General features: G+C 45.5%; 1 protein-coding gene across 6 annotated transcripts in view; it reads right to left on the reverse strand.

Moving 5' to 3' along the window:
- The window catches only part of CCDC88A (coiled-coil domain containing 88A), a 503234-nt gene that overhangs the window by 209691 nt on the left and 269866 nt on the right, over positions 1-23677 (reverse strand). For all 6 annotated transcript variants that reach the window (XM_029593463.1, XM_029593462.1, XM_029593464.1 and 3 more), the window contains exons 16-17: positions 1471-1598; positions 667-808 (exon numbers count right to left, since the gene is read on the reverse strand). In XM_029593463.1, the coding sequence (XP_029449323.1) occupies positions 667-808; positions 1471-1598 (270 nt within the window). The remainder of the gene's footprint in view (positions 1-666; positions 809-1470; positions 1599-23677) is intronic.

Raw genomic sequence — 23677 nt, forward strand, 5'->3', positions numbered from 1 at the left:
TTTCTATTTCACTTGATGTCAATGTACCACATGGGGAGTGAGAGGGGAAAGTAATATGGCTACCATGAAAACCTAATCCAAGGGATCCCCTGATCTAAAAAAACACTCCATTTGGGACTGTGAGAAGACCCTGGGGCCCATAAAGTTGAGAATCTGCAGCAAGGAAAAATCTAAAGTGACCATCACAGTTGCAGTGAAGCTGAAAGTTGGCACCATGTGCTTAGTCAGGCTCCAGAGGAAAACACTAGAGGAGCACTGGCACAAAAACAATGCCTGTACCAGCTAAAGAGATGACAAGCTGGTTAAGCAACAAAGAAAACAGTAAATGCTCTTGCAGGAACTCAGGGTAGGGCATTTTCTTCCCAGCAGAGGGCATTTAGATGCCCTGGAGAAGTGACATCACTAGGGCAAGCTGGAGTTGCTAACAGAGCTTTACAGTTACTTTTCTCACCCCAGCCATCTGATCCAGTCTAGGGTGAGATGCAGCAGAAGTGATATTACTATTCCAAGCTACACACTGCTTTGGAATATCATCACTGTAAACTACAATTATAGGCAAGAATAAAAATGAATTCAACTTCTACCTTTCAAAGCCACTAATCTCTTTCTAGTTCAGTATATGAATATATACTTGTAAGTATGTGTGTAATTTGTCATCTGGCTTACTGTCTTTAGTTCCTGGCGAAGCTGCTGGTTAAAATTAGTAGATTCTTCTAATCGTGCTTCAAGTGCTGCAATTTTTTCTTCTTTTATTTCAAGAGACTTCTTCAAGGCTGACTCTAATTTTGACTCCAAAAGCTTGTACCTACTATTCAAAACAATACAAGAAAAATCATTATTCTTTGTTCAATAAGCAAGAAAACTATATTTCAGTCTGCAGAGCACAGCTTTCTCAAAGAAGTATACTCCTAAGATTCATGTGAAAAACATGGTATTTTAGCATTTTCTAAAATTACAGTGTTAGAAAAGTGTTGGCATGTCAATATTTTGCACAGAAGGCTGAGCAGTTATGCTTTTCCATCCTTAGTATTCTGCACTAAATTTTTCCATCTCTAATCATATGTTTATCCTGTTCTGCAATGCCTGGTTGATTTATGTATTCCTGCAGTATTCAGTTGACTAGTGATTATAATAAACGAAGGGCTGGAGGCAACATTCATCTAAACTTTGGTTTGCTCAAGGACTTTCCTCCCTCCAAACTAAGTTAGGTATTAAAGTGGCATTCCATGGCTCAGAAAGCTAAAACAGCTGTGCTGGATCTGATAAGCAAGTGTCATAGTGAGAGTACATCTCTCTGCCTCCCCTAAGCAACTATGAACGTAATCATCCCAGCATTCGCATCCTCAGGTGCGCCATGGAGCCATGCATGACAACAGGAGACTACTACCGGGCCAATCCCTGTTTTATCTAATGTCTTTATGATAAATTAAAAAGTAAAGCAGTATGAAGCTGAACAAGTAAGAATCTCACCTGTCATCCGTACTTTGTTCATCATGTAAGAGGCGTTCCTTATTTAACCCTATCTTTTCAAGCTCATGTGTAAGCTTTTCAAGATCATTATTTATTTGCTGGGTCTTCAGTTTTTCATTCACCAAATCCTTACCAAAATAAATATACAATCTATCAATAGGTATAAAACTACAGTTTTATCACAAGTCAACTGTAACTATACACTCTGTATCAGACACAAGGGCTGGAAAAACAAAACTTTCTTTACTTCACTAAGCATTAAAATCTGTTTAAAACAGAATGTATATAATGTATATTTAAAATTCTTCCTCCTATTCAGGATTTCCTGTCTGGCTGTGAATAATATAATTAAGCTATAAAAAGTAAAAAATTAGCACACGAGTTTATTATTTATTTATTTAACAGTTTTTCTATACCGACATTAAAGTACACATCATATCGGTTTACATTATAACAAAAGGTGGAAAGTACAAAAAACAGGAGGAGGGGAAGTGGAGAACTATGAGAAACTGCGGGTCGGAGGGGGGACCCCAACAAATTAGAGAAGGAGTGAAACGATAGGAACGGTAACACATGGTTAAATAAGGTGCAAGAGTACAAAATATACAAGAGGTGCACGGGTACAGAAAATAAATGTACAAAATGTATAAGGTTAAATGTATATGGTTAAATAAGTACAAAATGTATATGGTTAAATAAGGTGCAAGAGTACAAATATACAGGAGGTACAGGAGTACAGAGTATAAAAATATTCCGGGGTCCGGTGGGTAGAGAAAACAATTATAGAATATGCATGGGTTGTGAAGTTTACAGGGGGGTAATGAGAATAGCCGAAGTGTCGAGGATGTTAATCAGGGAAGGCTTGATGAAAGAGCCACGTTTTTAGCTGTTTTCTAAATTTGAAAGGGCAGGGTTCCATGCGAAGATTGGGCGGTAGGTCATTCCAGAGCGTGGGGCTGGCAATTGAGAAGGCGTGATTTCTTGTGGCTGAGAGGCGGGATTTCTTAAGAGGGGGAACTAGCAGGGTACATTTATGAATTGTTCTGGCAGGGCGAGAGGATTGTGTGGGTTGGAGGGGTTCAGTAAGCCAGGAGGAGTTGTGGTTGTAGACAGCTTTGTGTAAAATGGTGAAGGTTTTGAACAAGATGCGGTAGGAGATGGGGAGCCAGTGTAGGCTTTTAAGGATAGGGGTAATATGGTCAGATTTGCGTGTGTTACTAATGATCCTTGCAGTGGCATTTTGCAGTATCTGGAGAGGTCTGATGGTGGAGGAAGGAAGGCCAAGAGTTGTGGACATAATATAGATACAGAGGTAAGCAGGAAAGTTACCCAGATATTCAGTGGTACTTATCTGAGTAAGTCTGCTGCTGAATATATTTGGATAAAATTACTTTAGGACTGGTATTTTCCAGCCACACTTACCTGACTAACTTTAGCCTGGTAACCCTGATTATCCAAGGACAAGCAGGATGATAGTCCTCACATATGGGTGACATCATCAGATGGAGCCCTGACACAGAAAACTTCTGTCAAAAGTTTCTAGAAACCTTTGGCTGGCACACTGAGCATGCCCAGCATGCCATGATATTTTCAGCCACAGGGGTCTCCCTTCAGTCTCTTTTTTTCCGCTTTGCTGTAAGCATAGCATATTAGGAGCTCTGTGAGATTTTCCCTCACTTTTTTCCTTATGGAAAAGATAAGATTTTCAGTCACAAAAAAATTGTCATCGGGTCTCTCTTCGACATAGTAATCGGTGAGTACTTTTTTTGAGTCAATTTTCGGTCGATTCCTGTCACCTTCTCTCGGTATCCGCAGGTCATCGACCGTTATTCGGCCTAACTTTTCTAACATGGCCTCTGGATTAAAAAAATGTCCAGATTGTAACCGAACTATGTCGATTACCGACCCGCACAATGTTTGTGTTTTGTGCCTGGGATCAGGCCACGATGTCTGGGCTTGTACAACTTGCGCCCAGATGACACCAGAGTGCCCGACTGGACAAAATGGAGGAGCTGTTTAAGAAACTCACTCCGTCGTCATCGTCGACTCCAAGAAAAATATCACCCTCTGTTGAAGAACATCGAGGAAAAAAAAAAAGAGGACCAATGACCGTCCGTCATCGACCCCATCAGGGCCCTCCATAGCGTCTTCCTCGACATCTAAAGAACATCGAGAAAAAAAGACGCCATCGACACCGTTCCATCACTGATCCATCGGAGGGAACGGCACCCGCATCGACATCGAAGGACATCGAGCTGATGCCCAAACGAGTCCGGGAACTAGAACCAACACGCCCTTCTGTACCCGAGGAACAGAGGCGCTCTCCACCGGTATAGGTGTTAGACTGTGCCACCACGTTCAGTCGTGGAAGTGCCAGTAGTGCCAGTCTTACCTTCTCCTGTGACAGTGGACCCAGTTCCAGTCTCCGGGGAAGAAGTGACTTCCGTGGTCCAGCAGGTCATCTTCGAGGCTTTTCGAAAATTTCAGCCTCCCTCCATGCCAACATCGGTACGGACACCGACATCAGATCCGTCGATTTTTCAGCCTTTGCTGAATAGAATAGATGCATTGATTGGAGTTTTTCCTCCACCGGCACTGATGACACAGAGTCTTCCGGTTCAGCCATCGACTCCATCGATACCAAAACATCCACCGATGATTCCTTAGATTCCAATACCAGGCTCATCGGAGGATGATGACTGGAACTCGGATTCCGTCCCGGGACCATCGGGCCTTCAACGTCAACGAATACCGGCAAGACCATCGATGCCAGTAAAGGACCCCTCAATGCCATTGTGTCCTGGTTCATCGGGTGACACCCGACATTGGTTGCCATCGAGACCCATTGATTCCCCATTGATGCCTTTATTGCCTCCTATGCTACCAAAGCAGATTCCATCTAAATCTGCTTCTAAAACACCATCTGCAAACACAAGAACCAGATGATCCTGAATCACCTTATCATCCTCAGTATACTCCTTGGAAGGATGTAGATACTGATACTGATTCAGAGGAATTACAGTCTGAACCTTCTCCACCAGAAGAGAGGAGAAAGTCCCCTCCTGAAGATTTGTCATTCACAAATTTCATTAAGGAAATGGCAGACACAATTCCTTTTGAATTACTGACTGAGGAGGACACAAGGCTTTAGAAGTCCTACAATTCGTTGACACACCAAAGGAGGTAATGGCAATACCTATTCATGAAGTCCAGTTGGAACTCCAGCACAGGTTATGGGAGCATCCCTGCTCTGTACAGACTGTAAATAGAAGAACAGATGCCATATACCTGGTGCAACACACCCCAGGTTTCCAAAAACCTCAATTGCCTCATCACTCTGTGGTCGTCAAATCGGCTCAGAAAAAAGCCAGGAAACAAAAACCACACTCTTTTACCCCACCAGAAAAACAGCAGAAGTTTTTAGACACCTTAGGGAGAAAGGTTTTCCAGGGATCTATGCTGATATCTCGTATTGCGGCATACCAGCTTTATATGACACAGTACCAAAGAAACTTGTGGAAGCAAGTTCAAAGTATTGCCGATGGATCTCCCTCAGCAACAACAACTGGCTTTGAACACACTAATTGCAAAAGGGCTTGAATCTGGCAAACATGAGGTACGGGCAGCTTATGACTCATTTCAGACATCTGCCCGCCTATCAGCATCGAGAATTAATGCAAGGAGGTGAGCTTGGCTCAAGGCCTCGGACCTCAGACAAGAAGTCCAAGAGAGACTGGCAGATCTTCATTGTACTGGAGAGAATCTCTTCGGAGAAAAAATTCAGGCTACTGTCTCCCAGTTGAAAGATCACCATGAGACCCTACGTCAACTCTCTAGACTACCATCTGATCAGCCATCCTCAATAAGAAAATCGACCAGAAGGGAAACCAGAAGACCCTTCTATAGGCCTAGAAGATATTACCCACCTGCTTCTTCAGCGCGTTCCTACCGTCCACCACAAAGGGGACATGCACGCCAACCAAAACAGACAAAAACCCAGCCACCACCACCACAAACTGGACCAGCAGCTGGTTTTTGAAATGAATCAAGAGAACAGAAGCCTCTTCATCAACCCTATGCCCCACTTACCAGTAGGAGGTCGACTCCTTCATTTCAAACACCAATGGAGTCTCATCACAAAAGACCAATGGGTGTTAGCCATACTAAATTGGGGATACCGTCTAAAATTCAAAACAATACCCCCGCATTCGCCACCCATTCCCCTTTGGATAAGCATGGTCATCACACCTCAACTTCAAGTAGAACTCTCTACTTTGTTGGCTGCCAGGGCTATTGAACCAGTTCCCCGGTCTCAACAAGGCAAGGGGTTCTATTCCCACTATTTCCTAATTCCAAAGAAAACAGGCGTCCTTCGCCCTATCTTAGACCTCCAGAAATCTCAACAAATTTCTTCAAAGAGAAAAATTTCGGATGGTATCTCTGGAAACCAATCTTCCCATTGCTTCAACGGGGAAACTGGCTCTGTTCTCTAGATCTTCAAGACTCTTATGCACACATACCCATTTCCGCACAACATCACAAGTACCTACGATTTGTCGTGGTAAGAAATAATTACCAGTATCGAGTCCTACCATTTGGACTAGCCTCTGCTCCTCGAGTATTCACAAAATGTCTAGAGGTAGCTGCTGAACATCTAAGAAAAAACAGCATTCATCTTTTTCCATACCTAGACGATTGGCTAATCAGAAGCCCATCCAGGCAGGGAGCTCTGTCTGCCTTGAAGAGCATAATAATACTATTACATTCCCTGGATTTTCTACTCAACTATCAAAAATCCCACATAGAGCCGTCTCAACTCCTCACATTCATCGGAGCTGACCTCGACACCACAGTAGCAAAAGCTTTTCTTCCAAACGACCGTGCCAACCATCTAGCACGTTTGGCGAACTTTATAACTCAATACCAGTTTGCCTCTGCTCATCAACTTCTAGTGCTACTAGGGCACATGGCCTCGACAGTACATGTTACCCCTATGGCGAAGTTAGCCATGAGAAGAACTCAATGGACTTTGAAATCTCAATGGCAATAATCTTTCCAACCACTGTCGTACACAATTCAGATCACCCACCAATTACGCCTATCGCTCCACTGGTGGACAAATCAAACTGCCTTGAAAGCTGGTCTCCCATTCCAACAGTCAACTCCACAAGTCATCTTGAGCACGGAGCTCATGTCAACAACCTTCAAACACAAGGGACATGGACTACACTCGAAATGAAGTGTCAGATAAACTTCTTAGAGCTTCGAGCGATGCGATATGCCCTTTATGCCTTCAAAGGCTGCCTCTCAAACAAGACCGTGCTGATACAGACGGACAACACAGTAGCAATGTGGTACATAACAAACGGAGGCACCAGCTCCTATCTGCTCTGCCAGGAAGCAGTGCAGATTTGGGCTTGGGCTCTAGAGCACTCCATGCATCTCCGAGCAACTTATCTGGCAGGCATACAAAACGTCCTAGCGGATGATCTCAGTAGACATTTCCATCCCCACGAATGGTCTCTGGATCCACGTGTAGTGAGAAAAATCTTTCAACGCTGGGATCGCCCAACCATAGATCTCTGCGTCCAAACTGAACCACAAAGTGAAAAGGTTCTGCTCCCTCCTCGGCCGTCTACAAACGTTCCCCAGGGACACCTTTGCTCGCCCCTGGAACACAGGATTTCTATATGCGTATCCTCCGATCCCGCTCATATCCAAAACTCTCATGAAGCTACAACAGGACAGAGGAACAATGATCCTCATAGCCCCGTACTGGCCTTGACAAGTATGGTTTCCCATACTTCTCGACCTCTTGATCAGAGAACCAATTTGCCTGGGCACAGCACCCACTCTCATAACTCAGAATCAGGGCAAGTTGCGTCATCCCAACCTGACAACTCTGGCCCTGACAGCTTGGATGTTGAAAGCTTAGTGCTGCAACCACTTAATCTTTCAACTCAAGTCTCTAAAGTTCTCGTAGCTTCACGAAAGCCTTCCACACGTAAATCTTACCACTTTAAGTGGACTAGATTTACCAAGTGGTGCACACAAAGTTTTTGACCCTTTCTCTTGCCCCATTCCTTCCTTACTGGAATACCTATGCCACTTTTCGGATTCTGGTCTCCAGATATCCTCTGTAAGGGTACACCTAAGTGCCATAGCGGCATACCACAAGGGAATAGGGGATGCGCCAATAACAACGCAACCCCTAGTGAGTCAGTTTTTGAGAGGCTTACTCCACCTTAAGCCTCCCATTCGACCACCGGTCACTGAATGGGACCTTAATTTAGTACTAACGAGACTCATGCGGTCATCGTTCGAGCCTCTACACTCCTGCGATGAAAAAATTCTTACATGGAAAGAATTTTTCCTGGTAGCCATTACATCTGCCAGGAGGGTCAGAGAGTTACAAGCTCTCGTCACATACTCACCCTACACAAGGTTCCTGCATGGCCCTATAGTCCTTCGCACTCACCCCAAATTCCTACCAAAAGTAGTAATGGATTTTCACCTCAATCAATCCATAGTCTTGCCTACTTTCTTTCCAAGACCACACTCTCACCAGGGCGAGAGAGTTTTACACACCTTAGATTGTAAACGTGCGCTAGCTTTTTACCTAAACCGCACAGCAGTCCATAGGAACTCCACCCAACTCTTTGTTTCTTTTGACAAAAATAAACCAGGAGTTGCAGTAGGAAAACAAACTCTCTCCAACTGGCTAGCAGACTGTATCGAATTCTGTTATGAAAAAGCAAAAATTCCCTCTCCAGGGGCGAGTAAAAGCACACTCAGTAAGGGCTATGTCTACATCAGTAGCACACTATCGTTCAGTGCCTATTGCTGATATCTGTAAAGCTGCAACTTGGAGTTCACTTCACACTTTTGCAGGACATTACTGTTTGGACAAGGAAGGACGACAAGATTCAGCCTTTGGACAATCTGTCTTAAAGAACTTATTTCCAGTATAGTACCAACTCCTTCTACATCCATCCTACTGTGATTTCAGGCTGCCTCATTCTTTCCAGCAGTATACCAGTTGTTGTGCTTGTTGCACAAGTTGTATGCTGTTGGTTTAATGCAAGAATGATTCAACTTGTAACTTGCTAATCACCCATATGTGAGGACTATCATCCTGCTTGTCCTGGGATAAAGCAAAATTGCTTACCTTGTAATAGGTGTTATCCCAGGACAGTAGGGTGTAGTCCCCACCCGCCACCCCGCGGAGTTGGGTCAGATATGTTTTATTATTTTATTTTTTTAGCTCACACTTACTGCTACAAACGAGACCGAAGGGAGACCCCTGTGGCTGAGAATATCATGGCATGCTGGGCATGCTCAGTGTGCCAGCCAAAAGTTTCTAGAAACTTTTGACAGGTTTTCCTGCTGTCCTGGGATAACACCTATTACAAGGTAAGCAATTTTGCTATTTTATTGCTCACCAGCTAAAATTTTACTAAATAACCAGAGTGCTTCCATCACTGCCTCTTTTTATCTGGCTAAATTTTGTGTGGGTAATAAGTTACTTATATAGGGGCGGATTTTAAGAGCCCTGCTCGCGTAAATCCGCCCAAAACCGGGCGGATTTACGCGAGCAGGGCCCTGCGCGCTGGTAAGCCTATTTTACATAGGCCTACCGGCGCGCGCAGAGCCCCGGGACTCGCGTAAGTCCCGGGGTTTTCGGAGGGGGCGTGTCGGGGGTGGGCCCGAACTGCGCGGCGTTTTCGGGGCGTGTCGGGAGCGTTCCGGGGGCGTGGCTACGGCCCGGGGCGGCCCGGGGGCGTGGCCGCGCCCTCCGGACCCGCCCCCAGGTTGCGTCCCGGCGCGCAGGAGGCGTAAATCCCCCGACAAAGGTAAGGAGGGGGTTTAGACAGGGCCGGGCGGGTGGGTTAGGTAGGGGAAGGTGAGGGGAGGGCAAAGGAAAGTTCCCTCCGAGGCCGCTCCGATTTCGGAGCGGCCTTGGAGGGAACGGGGGTAGGCTGCGCGGCTCGGCGCGCGCCGGCTATACGAAATCAATAGCCTTGCGCGCGCCGATCCAGGATTTTAGCGGATACGCGCGGCTCTGCGCGTATCTACTAAAATCCAGCGTACTTTTGTTTGCGCCTGGAGCGCAAACAAAAGTAGGCTATTCGCGCTCGTTTTAAAATCCGCCCCATAAAATTTAGCCATGCATTGATGGTGGTGGGGAAATATTCAAATCTCGAGTTTTGCCCAGATGACCTGAAAGCCTACCCAAACTCTGAATATGCACCTCACTAGTATCTAAGAATCTCAAGGCTACTAAACCCCAGCTAAATCTTGTATATAGTTTAAACTAAAGTAGCCGTAAGCAAAGAGTTGACTATTCCCAATACAAAAGTCAATTTGTAGCATGCTGTACAGTAGTGGCATTGTTTACTTATGATAGTGTTCTGAGAAAAATTAATGGAGGACTTATGGTTTTGTGTCACACACAAAATGACCCCACACTAACTAAATAACTGAAGGAAGAAAGATTTTGAACAAATTAATACTTGAAATTAACATTCTTTTTTAAAATGAAACTACTGAAGAAATAAATGCTATTTTATGGCCACTGTGTAATTTTCAGGCCTATATTTTCTATAACCTGGACTATTCACTGGGTCTATTCAACAAATAGTGATAGACAATGCAATAAATTGCATAATGGTGTAAAACATTACATCATACTAAAAAACAAAAAACAGGTGTTATCCCCTTATTCAATAACAGCTACTCAAGAACAGCATGTCTCAACTTCATTTACATAGTTTGTGGTAGCTGTTCATTAGAGGGTGCTACATTTTGCAGACATCTCGTAACAGCTGCACTGAAGTCCTATATATGCATACACAGGTAAATTTATTTATTTAAATATTTGTAGCCTGTCTAGCCACAATTCTAAGCTGGTTACAAACATACATAATAACTGAAGGAATAAAACATAAAACAGTACATAATATATAAAGTCAAGAATCAATCATAATTTATAAAAAAAATTAAAAAGAACATAAGATTAAAACAAAACATGTCAAAACACATTAAAAACTATAAAAATATAAATGCTGCAAGATCATATTATACTCTGCCTAAATATACGCCTCATAAGTTGTTATAACTTTCATCCCAACTGTGTACTACTAACAAGACTGCTCGTTAGTTGATATGTATAACTTCCAGTAAAATCTTTACTTGTCCAGATAAATTAGCATGCATGTTGAATTAATATATTATTTATGTATGAAAAAACAATTAAAGTACTATTAAAAACTAATATTAAATAAACAAGTAAGAAATATACAAATATTTTCTGGGGATCAAGTGATGGTGGGCTGCTGGGTCAATGCTAATATTTTCATTAAGAGATCTATTTTACTAAAATACATTAAATCCGCATAGTAAAGTGCATTACTACCACACATTTATCACATTTAGTAAGGAGTTAATTAAAAAAAAAATGCCCTAAGCTTTGGGCACCTAAATTTAAATTTAAGAAAAAAAATTTCAGCTGAACTAAGGGACCTCAGTGGGACCTTTTTACCAATAACATGAGTTATTGCAGGTTGATAATTAGGTCCCTAAAGGCCTGATTCATCAGGGTATTTTCCCCATAGACACAGAATGGGAATAAAGCCTTCGTGAATCAGGCAGTAAAGTTGCCCTAACACCACCTCTGAAGTTGCCCACTTTTTGGAATCAGGTCACTAAATTTAGGTATTCAACCTATTAACTTTGAAAATTGACCCTTACAGGTTTAATGCCCTTAAATGAACAGCATGTTAAAGAATATGCATTAAAAACTTGCATTAATGTGTGCTTTTAAAGCAAAAAAACCCTAAAACACCTTTAAGAAATGTAAACTTTCACATGTGGCATTAACATGGATTTTTACGTTAATGTGATCTATTTTAGATTTAAATAAGATGATCATCATAATTTTGAATATTAATAGGTCCATTTACATTTTAAAGCACATATTTGTGTAAATGCCAAAAAAGCAACATTAATTCAGGTATTTAAGAAGAAATTACTACTTACCTGATAATTTTCGTTCCTTTAGTAAGGGCAGGTCAATCCTAATAAGTGGCTAATGCACCTCTGCCAGCAGATGGAGACTAAGCAAAAGCTGACGTCACAGCCATATAGTCCCGCCTCAACATCAGCCAGACAGTATTCTCTGGAAAAGCCAAACTGTGGGCAAAAAGCAAATGTTGCTTACCTGTAACAGGTGTTCTCACAGGACAGCAGGATGTTAGTCCTCATATATGGGTGACATCACAGGATGGAGCCCAATCACGGAATACTTTTGTCAAAGTTTCTAGAACTTTGACTGGCACCTACTGGGCATGCCCAGCATGGCACTAAACCTGCAGCCAGCAGGGGTCCCCCTTCAGTCTTGTTTAAAGCTACAGAAAATGCCGAAAAATAAAATAAGAAAACGAACCCAACACCGCGGGGTGGCGGGCAGGTTTCGTGAGGACTAACATCCTGCTGTCCTGTGAGAACACCTGTTACAGGTAAGCAACATTTGCTTTCTCACAGGACAAGCAGGATGGTAGTCCTCACATATAGGCGAGTACCGAGCTGAGGACGTCCGAGAAATGCACCAAATGTACCCAAGATGTGCAATAGGCACAAGGACTGGGGTGGAATTTGGTAGAGTGCATCCTGAACTCTAACGGGCAGGCGGAAGGGTGTTGGTACATCAAGTTGCAAAAAGGTTGCGCAAGACAGATTGGCCGAAGATGGAATCTTGTCTTCCGGCCTTGTCTAAGCAATAATGGGCTGTAAAGGTATGGCGAGAACTCCAGGAGCAGCCCTGCAAATGTCAAGAAGGGGCTCTCACAGAGTGTGCTTTTAACACGGTCTTGAAGTGGAATGCTTGCTTGCTGATAACAAAAGGATATGCAGTCCGCTAACCAGGAGGAGAGAGTCTGCTTACCCACAGGCTGCCCCAATTTGATGGAATGGAAAGACACAAACAATTGAGTGCTTTTACAGTGGGCAGCTGTATGGTCTAGTTAGAATGCTAGAGCATGTTTACAATCAAGGGTATGCAGAGCCTGTTCTCCTGGATTGGAGTGGGGTAGGGGCCTGGGAAAGAAGGTAGATAGTATAATGGATTGATTTATGTGAAACTCCGATACTACCTTAGGTAAGAACTTAGGGTGAGTGCAGAGTACTGCCCAGTCCTGCAGACGTTTAGTGTAAGGCGGATAGGTAACTAGGGCCTGTAACTCACTAACTCTGCGAGCGGAAGTGATTGCTAGAAGAAAAATCACTTTCCATGTGAGATAGCGAAGATCACAGGATTGGAGCGGCTCGAATGAGATTTCATGATCCGACCCAAAACCACATTGAGGTCCCAAGAAGGGGCAGGAGGGTGCAGTGGAGGCCTAAGGTGAAGCAAGCCCTTCAGAAAATGTGTTACCAGGGGTTGTACTGAAATAGGAACATCCCCGACACCTTTATGGAAGGCAGCTACAGCACTGGCATGCATTCTGATGGAAGAAGTTTTAAGACCTGATTCTGACAAGTGCCAGAGATAGTCCAGAAACTTCGTGGTGGAACAGGTAAAAGGATCAAGGGATTGAACAGAAGACCATGATTTAAATCTGTTCCATTTGTAAAGGTAAGATTTTCTTGTGGAAGGCTTCCGTGAAGCAATCAGGACACGGGAAACTGGCTCCGAAAGGTTAAGTGGCTGAAGAATTAACCTTTCAACATCCAGGCCATCAGGGACAAAGCGTGAAGTTTGGGGTGGCGTAGGCACCCGTCGTTCTGAGTGATCAGAAATGGGTCCTTTCCCAAGGGAATGTACCTGCGAATGGAGAGATCCTGAAGTATTGGAAACCACACTTGGCGAGGCCAGTGAGGTGCTATCAGGATCATGTATCCCTTGTCCTGACGTAACTTCACGAGAGTCTTCGAGAGAAGAGGAAGTGGAGGGAATGCATATAGGAGACCAGTTGCCCATGAGAGGGAGAACGCATCTCTTGGCTGAGAGTGTTGGCTGCGAGTGAGAGAGCAAAAGTTCTCTACTTTGCGGATTTGAGGTGATACAAAGAAGTCTATGTGAGGATGGCAACGTTGGAATATTGAGTCCACTACTGTGGGGTTGAGGGACCACTCGTGTGGATGGAAAGCACGACTTAGGTTGTCCGCCAACACATTGTCCACTCCCGGCAAATAGGTGGCCCTGAGGTACATCGAGTGGGAGAGGGCCTCCGCCCATATCTGCGCAGCTTCCTGACACAGTAGGTAGGAGCCCGTCCCTTCCTGTTTGTTGATGTACCACATGGCCACCTGGTTGTCCATCTGAATCAGGATGACCTGATTGGAAAGGCGATCCTGAAACACCCTGAGAGCATATCTGATTGCTCACAGCTCCAGGAAATTGATCTGGTGTTTGGCTTCCTCTGGAGACCAAGTTCCTTGTGTTTGTAAATCGGCAACATGGGCTCTCCAGCCGAGGTTGGAAGCATCGGTGGTGAGAATTATTTGAGGGTCTGGAGCCTGGAAGGGCAGGCCTTGGAGGAGATTGATCTGATTTTTCCACCAGGCTAGAGACTGACTGAGTGAGTCGGTGATGTGGACAGTGGTCGATAAAGGTTGGATGGACTGAGTCCACTGTGACCTTAGAGTCCACTGCATGACTCTCATGGCCAAGTGGGCTATTGGAGTAACCTGTACTGAGGACGCTATGTGTCCCAGTAGAATGAAGTGGCATGCAGTTGAGCGGCGCTTAGACTACAGCTGGTGTGCGAGAGAGATGAGAGTGAGAGCTCGCTGTCGAGGCAGAAATGTCTTTGCCTGCAAGGTGTCCAAGTCTGCCCCTATGAATGATAAAGTTTGAGATGGGACTAAGCAGGATTTTGCATAGTTGACGAGAAATCCTAGCGAAATCAGTGTGTAAAGTAAGACGTAGGGACGACAGAGCAGCTTGCTGAGTGGGAGCCCTGATCAACCAATCGTCTAGATAGGGGAAGACATGAACACCTTCAGTCCTGAGAAAGGCTGCTACTACTCGAGGCACTTGGTGAAGACTCGTGGTGCAAATGCCAGGCCGAATGGGAGCACTCAGTATTGATAGTGCTTGGGGGCTACCAGAAATCTCAGGAACCTGCGATGAGATGGATTTATCACAATGTGTGTGTACGCATCTTGGAGATCGAGAAAGAAGAGCCAGTCTCCTCTTTGCAGAAGAGGAAGGAGGGAACCCAAGGTTACCATCTTGAACTTTTCGCAGTGGAAGTACTTGTTGAAGGCACAGTAGGTCCAGAATTGGACGAACGCCGCCTGATTTTTTGGGAATTAGAAAGTACCGGGAATAGAATCCTAGGCCTTGTTGGGAGTAGGGCACTGGTTCTAATGATCTGTTCCAGGAGTAGTGAGTGGTCGGATGTTCTCCACGTCAGTAGAGGTGGGGAGTCCGGTGGAATGGAGAGAAAGTTCAGGCGATAACCTTGAGAGATTATGGCAAGGACCCACTGGTCTGAGGTGATTGTGTGCCACCTGTTGTTGAAATGGCACAATCGACCTCCCACTGGTATCTGAGGCAGTGGAAACTGGCTGCTGCTCTCCATGCAGGAGTCAAAAGCCAGAAGCAGGGTCTGGCTGAGGAGCTGCTTGAGGCTTTTGTTTACGAGGTTGACGAGACTGGGTCTTTTGGAAAGGTCTCCTGGAACGAGTTCTAGACGGTGGTGGATAGGATTTCTTTGGACGGAAGAATGGCTTTTTAGTATCCTTCCTGAATGGCTGTTTGGCGGAATACTCAGAGGGCATCAGAGAGAGCTGACAAAGGGTCTCATGATGGTCCTTGAGTTCCGCTGAATCTGTTCCCAAAACAGATCGTCTCCTATGCAGGGCAGATCAGATAATCTGTCTTGTACTTCAGGGCGCAAGTCCAAAGACTTGAGCCAGGCCCATCTTCTTGCCGAAATAGCAGTTGCAGATACCCTGGAAGTGGTGTTGAAGATGTCATAAGAGGATCTTATTTCGTGCTTCCCTGCCTCAAAACCCTTGTGTACCAGGGTTTGAAGCTGTTCCTGGAATTGCTGAGGCAGGGACTATGCAAAGTCCTGTATCTGCTTGAATAAGACCCTTTTGTACTGAGTCATATACAGCTGGTAAGAGGCGATCCAAGAGATAAGCATCGATCCCTGGAAGACAAGCCGGCCAATGGCATCCAGGAATTTCTGTTCCTTACCTGGGGGAAAGGAAGAGTGGAGTTTTGACCTTTTTGCCCTTTTCTGGGCAGTTTCTAAAACCACAGATTGGTGATTCCAGCTGAGGTTTCTGGAATCCTGAGGCTGACTGGACCAAATAAGTGGTATCAGCTTTTCTGTTGACTGGAGCAACAGAACCAAGGTGTTCCCAGTTCTTTTTGAGGAGATCCAAAAGAACCTGGTGAATAGGGATGGGGGTAATTTCCTTGGGAGCATCCAGGAACTGTAACAGCTCCATCATTTGATGTCTGTCATCTTGTTCGGTCTGCAATTGGAAGGGAACCACTTCAGACATTTCCTTCACAAAATTTATGAAGGATAAGTCCTCTAGAGGAGAGCACTTCCTGCTTTCAGTAGGAGAAGGTGGCGATGGCAAGTCATCGGTGTCTTGAGAAGAATTGTCGGTCCAGGTGTCATAGGGATCAGGACCTGCCCCTCTAGGAGCCTGAGAAGGACGGGACGATGGTATTCCTGAAGGTGCCAGTCTAGGCTCCGAAGGCATTGAGGGAAGTATTGGAGGCACCGATGAAGGCATCGAGGGCATCGATGGATGCATCGGTGGTGCCGATGGGTGCATCGGCATCGATGGTTGAGGCATCAGAAGAACTCCCGATGGAGGAATGCGGAACGGTGTTTCCCCTCCTGATAGGGTAAATGGGGAGGGCACCAGAGCCATCGGTGACCCAGGATCCATCAGTGGAAAAGTGGCTATGAGCGCTTCCATCTTCGAGAGCAGCGCTACCAGTGCTGCCAGAATCAGATTGGTGGTCAGTTCCACAATCGGCACCGGTTTCAGTGTTGGAAGAACTTGAAGTCTGTGCATCGCCTTATCGATGGCCTCCTGAGCCATCCGGTCTAGTTCTTCACAGAGACCTCTAGCAAGCAGCCCTGGCTCCGGAAGGGAAGAAGGAAGCATAGGCATAGCCGGAGGGACCACCGTTAAAGGCGGAGTCGTGGCTCCTGATACCCGTCTGGGTGAGGGTTGCCTCGGTGACCCTGTCGCAGAAGGGGCGGTGCCTTTTCTGGACGGGGTTTCTTCGATGGCGGCTCGGACGATGGCGAGGTCAAAGATTTTCCTTCCTCGATGGTCAGAGACTTGCGGTGTCGATGCCGATGTTTCTCTCTACGATCCCCTTGGTCCTGAGGGGGAGTAGAGGTAGTCAAAGGCCGAGAAGTTGTCTACGCCGGACGGTCACGGTTCAAACGATGTCGATGCAATAGACTGCGTCAGAGTTTGAAAACGGAAGAGAAGTTCCATTTTCTCCATTCTGGCCTTGCGACCTTTTAGTGTCATTAAGGCACATTTGGTGCAAGTCAGGACATCATGCTCGCACCCGAGACACATTACACAGACTTTATGCGGGTCTGTAATGGACATGGTGCGAGTACAGTCCAGGCACCGACGGAACCCCGACGCCATGGCCTTTGAAAAATTTAGCCGCGGTACGGTCGACGGCCAGTAGGCCGCAAGGGCCAAACTCAACGGGAATCAACTGAAACCGGGTAAAAAAAAACTTACCGGAGTATCGCGGAGTCAAAAATTCTAAGGAGGTATACCTGTGGGGTATGAAAGTTTTTAGTAATTCCGTGAGTAATTCCGTGAGTAATTCCGTGAGGAAAATTCCTGTCAGGAATCTGTGGAGCTCCTTAATCCACGTGGCTACTGCTGCGCGGAAAAAAGAAGACTGAAGGGGGACCCCTGCTGGCTGCAGGTTTTGTGCTATGCTGGGCATGCCCAGTAGGTGCCAGTCAAAGTTCTAGAAACTTTGACAAAAGTGTTCCGTGATTGGGCGCCATCCTGTGATGTCACCCATATGTGAGGACTACCATCCTGCTTGTCCTGTGAGAACTGATTATACTTCAACATTAGCAGCAACAGCCAACCATTCATGTTTCTCAACCAACAGTAACACTGAGCTCAGTCAAAAGAAAGAACATATCTAGCAAACTAAGGGCTAGAGAAGCCACTTACCAGTTTTCAACGAAAAGCAGGCATCATACTCTGCATAGCTCTTCCAAAGAAAGGCTAACCACAAATTCAAACATCAGCAGCCGAGGGCGGGTCTGGGATTGATCTGCCCTTACTAAAGGAAAGGAAATGATCAGGTAAGTAGTCATTTCTCATTCCTTAGCATTTGGGCAAGTCAATCTCAACGAATGGGATGTACCAAAGCTAATCTCGAAAAGGGCAGGAGGCTGCCAGCAATCAATACTACCTGCGCAAATGCGGAGTCCTCTCCAGTCCTAACATCCAAGTGGTAATGCTTAGAGAAGGTGTGCAAAGATGACCATGCTGCTGCTCTGCAAACTTCAGCAGGTGACAACAAATGAAGTTCTGCTCATGATACCGCCTGAGCCCTGGTAGAATGCGGTCTAATCAATTTAGGTAAGGCAACTTCAGCAGTCACACAGGCTGCAGTAATGACTTCCTTAACCCAGCAGGCAGTTGTTGCCTGTGTCGCCGGTGCTCCCTGCTTACAGCCACCATGGAGCGCAAACAGGCGATCAAACTTCCGAACAGCCGTAGTCATCTCCAAATACTGCAGTAAATGACACTTGTCATCCAAGGAATGCAAAAGGCAGTACTAATCTCTGTCCTTGTTCAAGGCAGGCAGAGAAATGGACTGATTCAAATGAAACTCTGAAAACACTTTGGGCAAAAAGGAATACACAGTCTGAAGTTGAACTGCACCTGGAGTTATACAGAGAAAAGGCTCACGGCTGGAAAGAGCCTGCAGTTCAGAGACCAGACGTGCCAAATAGATTGCTACCAGAAAAACTGTCTTCACGGTAAGCAAGGAAAGAGTATGCAGCGGTCAAAAAAAGTCAGACCTTCCAAAAATGCAAGGACCAAGTTAAGGTTCCACAGAAGCACTGGAAGGTGCAAACAGGGGCAAAGATGTTTAATTCCCTGCAAGAAATGTGACAAGTCCAGATGGGAAGACAAAGGTCCTCCACTGATTCTCCCTCTAAAACAAGCCAGAGCTGCAGCTTGAACCTTCAAGGTGTTAAGGGCCAAACCCTTAAGTAAACCATCTTGTAAAAATTCCAAAATAAAAGGAATATCCATCTTGAGCAGTTGAGCACCTCGTTCAGCACACCAGGCCTCAAAGACCCTACAAACTCTAACATAGGATAGAGAAATAGAAAATGTCTAGGCCTGAAGAGTGGAAATTACCACAGGCAAAAAATCCCACTTCAACAACCGAGCCTTTTCGATGGCCAAACCATAAGACAGAGAATCTACCCGGATCCTTGTGCAGAATGGGATCCATCTGAGAAGGTAGCCTGAGGAGACTGCCCACCAGAAGCCTCTGGAGATTGGTATACCACAGCCTTTGAGCCCAATCTGAAGCCACTAAAAGGACAGTATTGGTTTGACTTGCAATCTTCTGAACCAGCTTGCCTATCTAAGGCCAGGGCGTAAATGCATACAGAAGGGCACCCTGTGGCAATTTCTGAACAAGAACATCAATGCCCATCACTTTTGGGTCCCACCTGCGACTGAAGGAAGCCAATAGGTCTAGATCCAGTAGGCCCCAGCATTTCACCAGAAGCAAAAAAGCCTCGTCCACCAGCTCCTATTCTCCTTTGTCCAAGCATCTCCTGCTGAGGAAATCGGCTCTGATATTGTCTTTTTTTTTTTTTTTTTTTAACTCACAGACAATCCCCTGAAGGGAAATGCATGTCCACCGACTGCTGGAGACAGAGAATACTGGCGGGCTTATGTCAATGTGAGGCTATATGGCTGTGACATCAGCATTTGCTTTGTTTCCATCTGCTGGCAGAGGTACATAACCCATTTGTTGGGATTGACCTGACCGAATGCTAAGGAATGCAAATTAATGCCGTTTAGGAAATAAATCCCTAAAATAGCAGTGGCTAAATAGAATTAACACAAAATCAAATCAGATAATGTAATCTTCCTACAGATTACAAAGTCCTTACTTTTCCCAAAAGACAAAGACCTTTAGGGCTCTTTAACGTCTGCAATGCATCCTTCTCAGCTTATTCTAGTACAGTGCCTGAACACAAATTTCATGATTTGCCTGCTTCTTTCAATATCGCTGCTTTGTAATGTGGTAAACTCATCAATGTGATTTTTACCAATTGTAGTGAGCAACATTATTGAAGGAAAATAGCTAAATCCTTTATCAACTTTTAATGAACTCCACTGAACTACTTTTACAACATGGGAGGATGAAGATAATTTAGATTGACAGTGTCACTTTACAAGCTGTTGAAAAATAGTTAATAACCTTAATATTAGTAAAAATGACCAACGAAAGATAAACATATACTTTATGATAAAACAAACGCAAATATAATTCCAAAGAGTATCTTTTAATGAAAACTAAAATTCAAGTGCAAATACTGAAAAAGGAGAAATCTAGTGTTACCTGATAATTTCCTTTCCTTGAGTCCTGACTGACCAGTCCAGACAAATGGGTTATTGCTCCACTACCTGTAGATGGAGACAGAGAACAAGTTTGCTAACATTTATTTATTTATTTATTTATTTTATTTTTAATTTTTATATACCGAAGTTCTTGTGAGAATTACAAATCACTCCGGTTTACATAAAACGATGAACTGCCCAACAGAGAGAGGGGCTTTACATAGAACCATAGAACAGATGGAACAATATAACCGGGTGACAATTTAACATTTTTTATTTATTTATTTTATTTATTTATAACTTTTATATACCGGCATTCGTAAAAAAAAAACACATCATGTCGGTTTACAGACAACTGAGAAAGGAAATTACAATGATAGATGGAGGAAGGATAGAAAGTTAAAAGGTGACAACTTTACTGTAGAGCCAACGGGCGCCACAGTTATTAAATGAGATTACATATGGTTAACCAAGTTGGACATAATTAATTATATACAAGAGACGACAAAGTGGGGGGTAGCGCGGGGGTGGGGGATGAAGCGCATAGGGGAGGCGGGGTGGGGTAGGAACTGTACAAGGGGGCAGGGGGTGGCGAGGGAAGGAGAGGTGGTGACTGAATATCAGGAAGCCATAAGTTGGATGGGGGGTGGTGAGGGAGAGGGAGGGTGTGTAGGGGGGCGGGGGGACACTGTACTAGGGAGAGGGAAATAATGAGTGTTGAGGAGACATATTTAACATCACCTATTATAACATATAACATCACATAACATCACATAAAGCAAATGTTGCTTACCTGATGTAACAGGTGTTCTCACAGGACAGCAGGATGTTAGTCCTCACAAATGGGTGACATCGAGGATGGAGCCCACCACGGAAAACTTCTGTCAAAGTTTAAACAGAACTTTGACTGGCCCCTACTGGGCATGCCCAGCAAGGCACTGACCCTGCAGCCAGCAGGGGTCTCCCTTCAGTCTGATGTTCAAAGCTACAGGCAGTGCCTAGAAAGTAAAAACAAAACAAACCCAACACCGCGGGGTGGCGGGCGGGTTTCGTGAGGACTAACATCCTGCTGTCCTGTGAGAACACCTGTTACATCAGGTAAGCAACATTTGCTTTCTCACAGGACAAGCAGGATGGTTGTCCTCACAAATGGGTGAGTACCGAGCTGAGGATGTCCTGACTTCCACCAAATGCACCCAACGACGTGCAACAGGCACTACAACTGGGGTGGAATTTGGTAAAGGGCATCCGCACCCTACCGGGAAGGTGGAAGGGTGTTGGTACATCACGTTGGAAAAAGGTTACGCAAGACAGATTGGCCGAAGATGGAGTCCTGTCTTCCAGCTTTGTCCAAACAATAGTGGGCTGCAAAGGTATGGAGAGAACTCCAGGTTGCAGCCCTGCAGATGTCAGGAAGCGGCACCGATCGAAGGTGTGCCACTGACGTAGCCATGGCCCTCACAGAGTGTGCTTTGACACGGTCTTGAAAAGGAATGCCCGCTTGCTCATAGCAGAAAGCAATGGAGTCCGCCAACCAGGAGGAAAGAGCCTGCTTACCCACAGGTTGTCCTAACTTGTTAGGATGGAAAGAGACAAATAATTGAGTGCTCTTCCTGTGAGCAACTGTACGGTCTAGATAAAAAGCTAGAGCTCGTTTACAGTCTAGGGTATGCAGAGTTTGTTCCCCGGAGTTGGAGTGGGGCCTGGGAAAAAAGATAGGTAGTATTATGGATTGATTGATATGAAACTCAGAAACTACCTTAGGTAAAAATTTAGGGTGAGTGCGGAGTACCGCCCGGTCCTGCAGGAGTTTAGTGTAAGGCGGATAGGTAACTAGGGCCTGTAATTCACTAACCCTGCGAGCTGAAGTGATAGCCAAAAGGAATAACACTTTCCATGTGAGATACTTTAACTCACAGGAGTGCAGAGGTTCGAAAGGAGGTTTCATTAGACGACCAAGAACCAGATTAAGGTCCCAGGATGGGGCCGGAGGCCGTAAGGGTGGCTTCAGATGGAGCAAGCCTTTAAGAAAACGTGTTACTAGGGGTTGTACTGAAATAGGGACACCCTGTACACCTTTATGGAAGGCGGCTACCGCACTGACATGCATCCTAATGGAAGAGGTTTTAAGACCTGATTCAGAGAGATGCCATAAATAGTCCAAGAATTTGGAAATTGGACAGGAAAGGGGATCAAGGGACTGAGAAGTGCACCATGATGTGTACCTTTTCCATTTGTATGAGTAAGACTTTCTTGTGGAAGGCTTTCGTGAAGCTATCAGGACTCGAGAAACGGAATCTGAAAGGTTGAAAGGCTGAAGGACTAACCTTTCAACATCCATGCCGTCAGGGACAAGGCTTGGAGGTTGGGATGGAGGAGGCATCCGTCGTTTTGAGTGAGCAGATGCGGGTCCTTTCCCAGAGGAATGTGCCTGCGGATGGAGAGATCCTGGAGTATTGGAAACCATACTTGGCGTGGCCAGTAAGGTGCTATCAGGATCATGGTTCCTCCGTCCTGGCGTAGCTTCACGAGAGTCTTTGACACAAGAGGAAGTGGGGGGAATGCGTAGAGCAGACCGGTTGTCCACTTGAGGGAGAATGCATCCCTCGGCCGAGAGTTCTGGCTCCGAATGAGAGAGCAGTAATCGTCCACTTTGTGGTTCTGAGGGGACGCAAAGAGGTCTATGCGGGGAGAACCCCACTTGTGAAACAGAGAGGTCGCTACCAGAGGATCGAGTGACCACTCGTGCGGTCGGAAGACACGGCTCAGCCGGTCTGCCAATACATTGTCTACTCCCGGCAGGTAAGTGGCCCTGAGGTACATGGAGTGGGAGAGGGCTTCCGCCCAGATCTGCGCAGCTTCCTGACACAGAAGGAAGGAGCCTGTGCCTCCCTGCTTGTTTATGTACCACATGGCCACTTGGTTGTCCGTCTGGATTAAGATTATCTGATGAAAGAGATGATCTTTGAAAGTGCGGAGCGCATAGCGGATTGCTCGAAGTTCCAGGAAATTGATCTGGTGTTCGGCTTCCTCGTTGGACCATAACCCTTGGGTTTGAAAGTTGTCCACATGGGCTCCCCAACCGATGTGAGAAGCGTCGGTGGTTAGGATTACTTGCGGATCCGGTGGAAGAAAGGGTAAGCCCTGAAGGAGGTTGACCTGAGTCGTCCACCAGGTTAAGGATAGGCGCAGCGCTTGTGTGACTGTGACTATGGAGGACAGAGGCTGAAAAGCTTGAATCCATTGGTGTCGTAGAGTCCATTGTGTTACTCTCATGGCTAGTCGGGTCATGGGAGTGACTTGAACCGAGGATGCCATGTGTCCTAGGAGAATGAGGAACTGGCGAGCCGTGGCCGTGTCTTGAGACTGGAGCTGGTGAGCTAGGGACATGAGAGTTTGGACCCGTTGAAGCGGAAGGTAGGCCTTTGCCTGTAAGGTGTCCAAGTCTGCCCCAATGAAAGATAAGGTTTGAGATGGGACGAAGCAAGATTTCTCGTAATTGACAAGAAACCCTAAGGAAAGGAGTGTGTTGATTGTCAACTGTAGGGAGGACCGGGCAATCTGAGGGGTGGAGGCCCTG

The sequence above is a fragment of the Rhinatrema bivittatum genome, chromosome 3, assembly GCF_901001135.1.
Source record: "Rhinatrema bivittatum chromosome 3, aRhiBiv1.1, whole genome shotgun sequence".
Lineage (NCBI taxonomy): Eukaryota > Metazoa > Chordata > Amphibia > Gymnophiona > Rhinatrematidae > Rhinatrema > Rhinatrema bivittatum.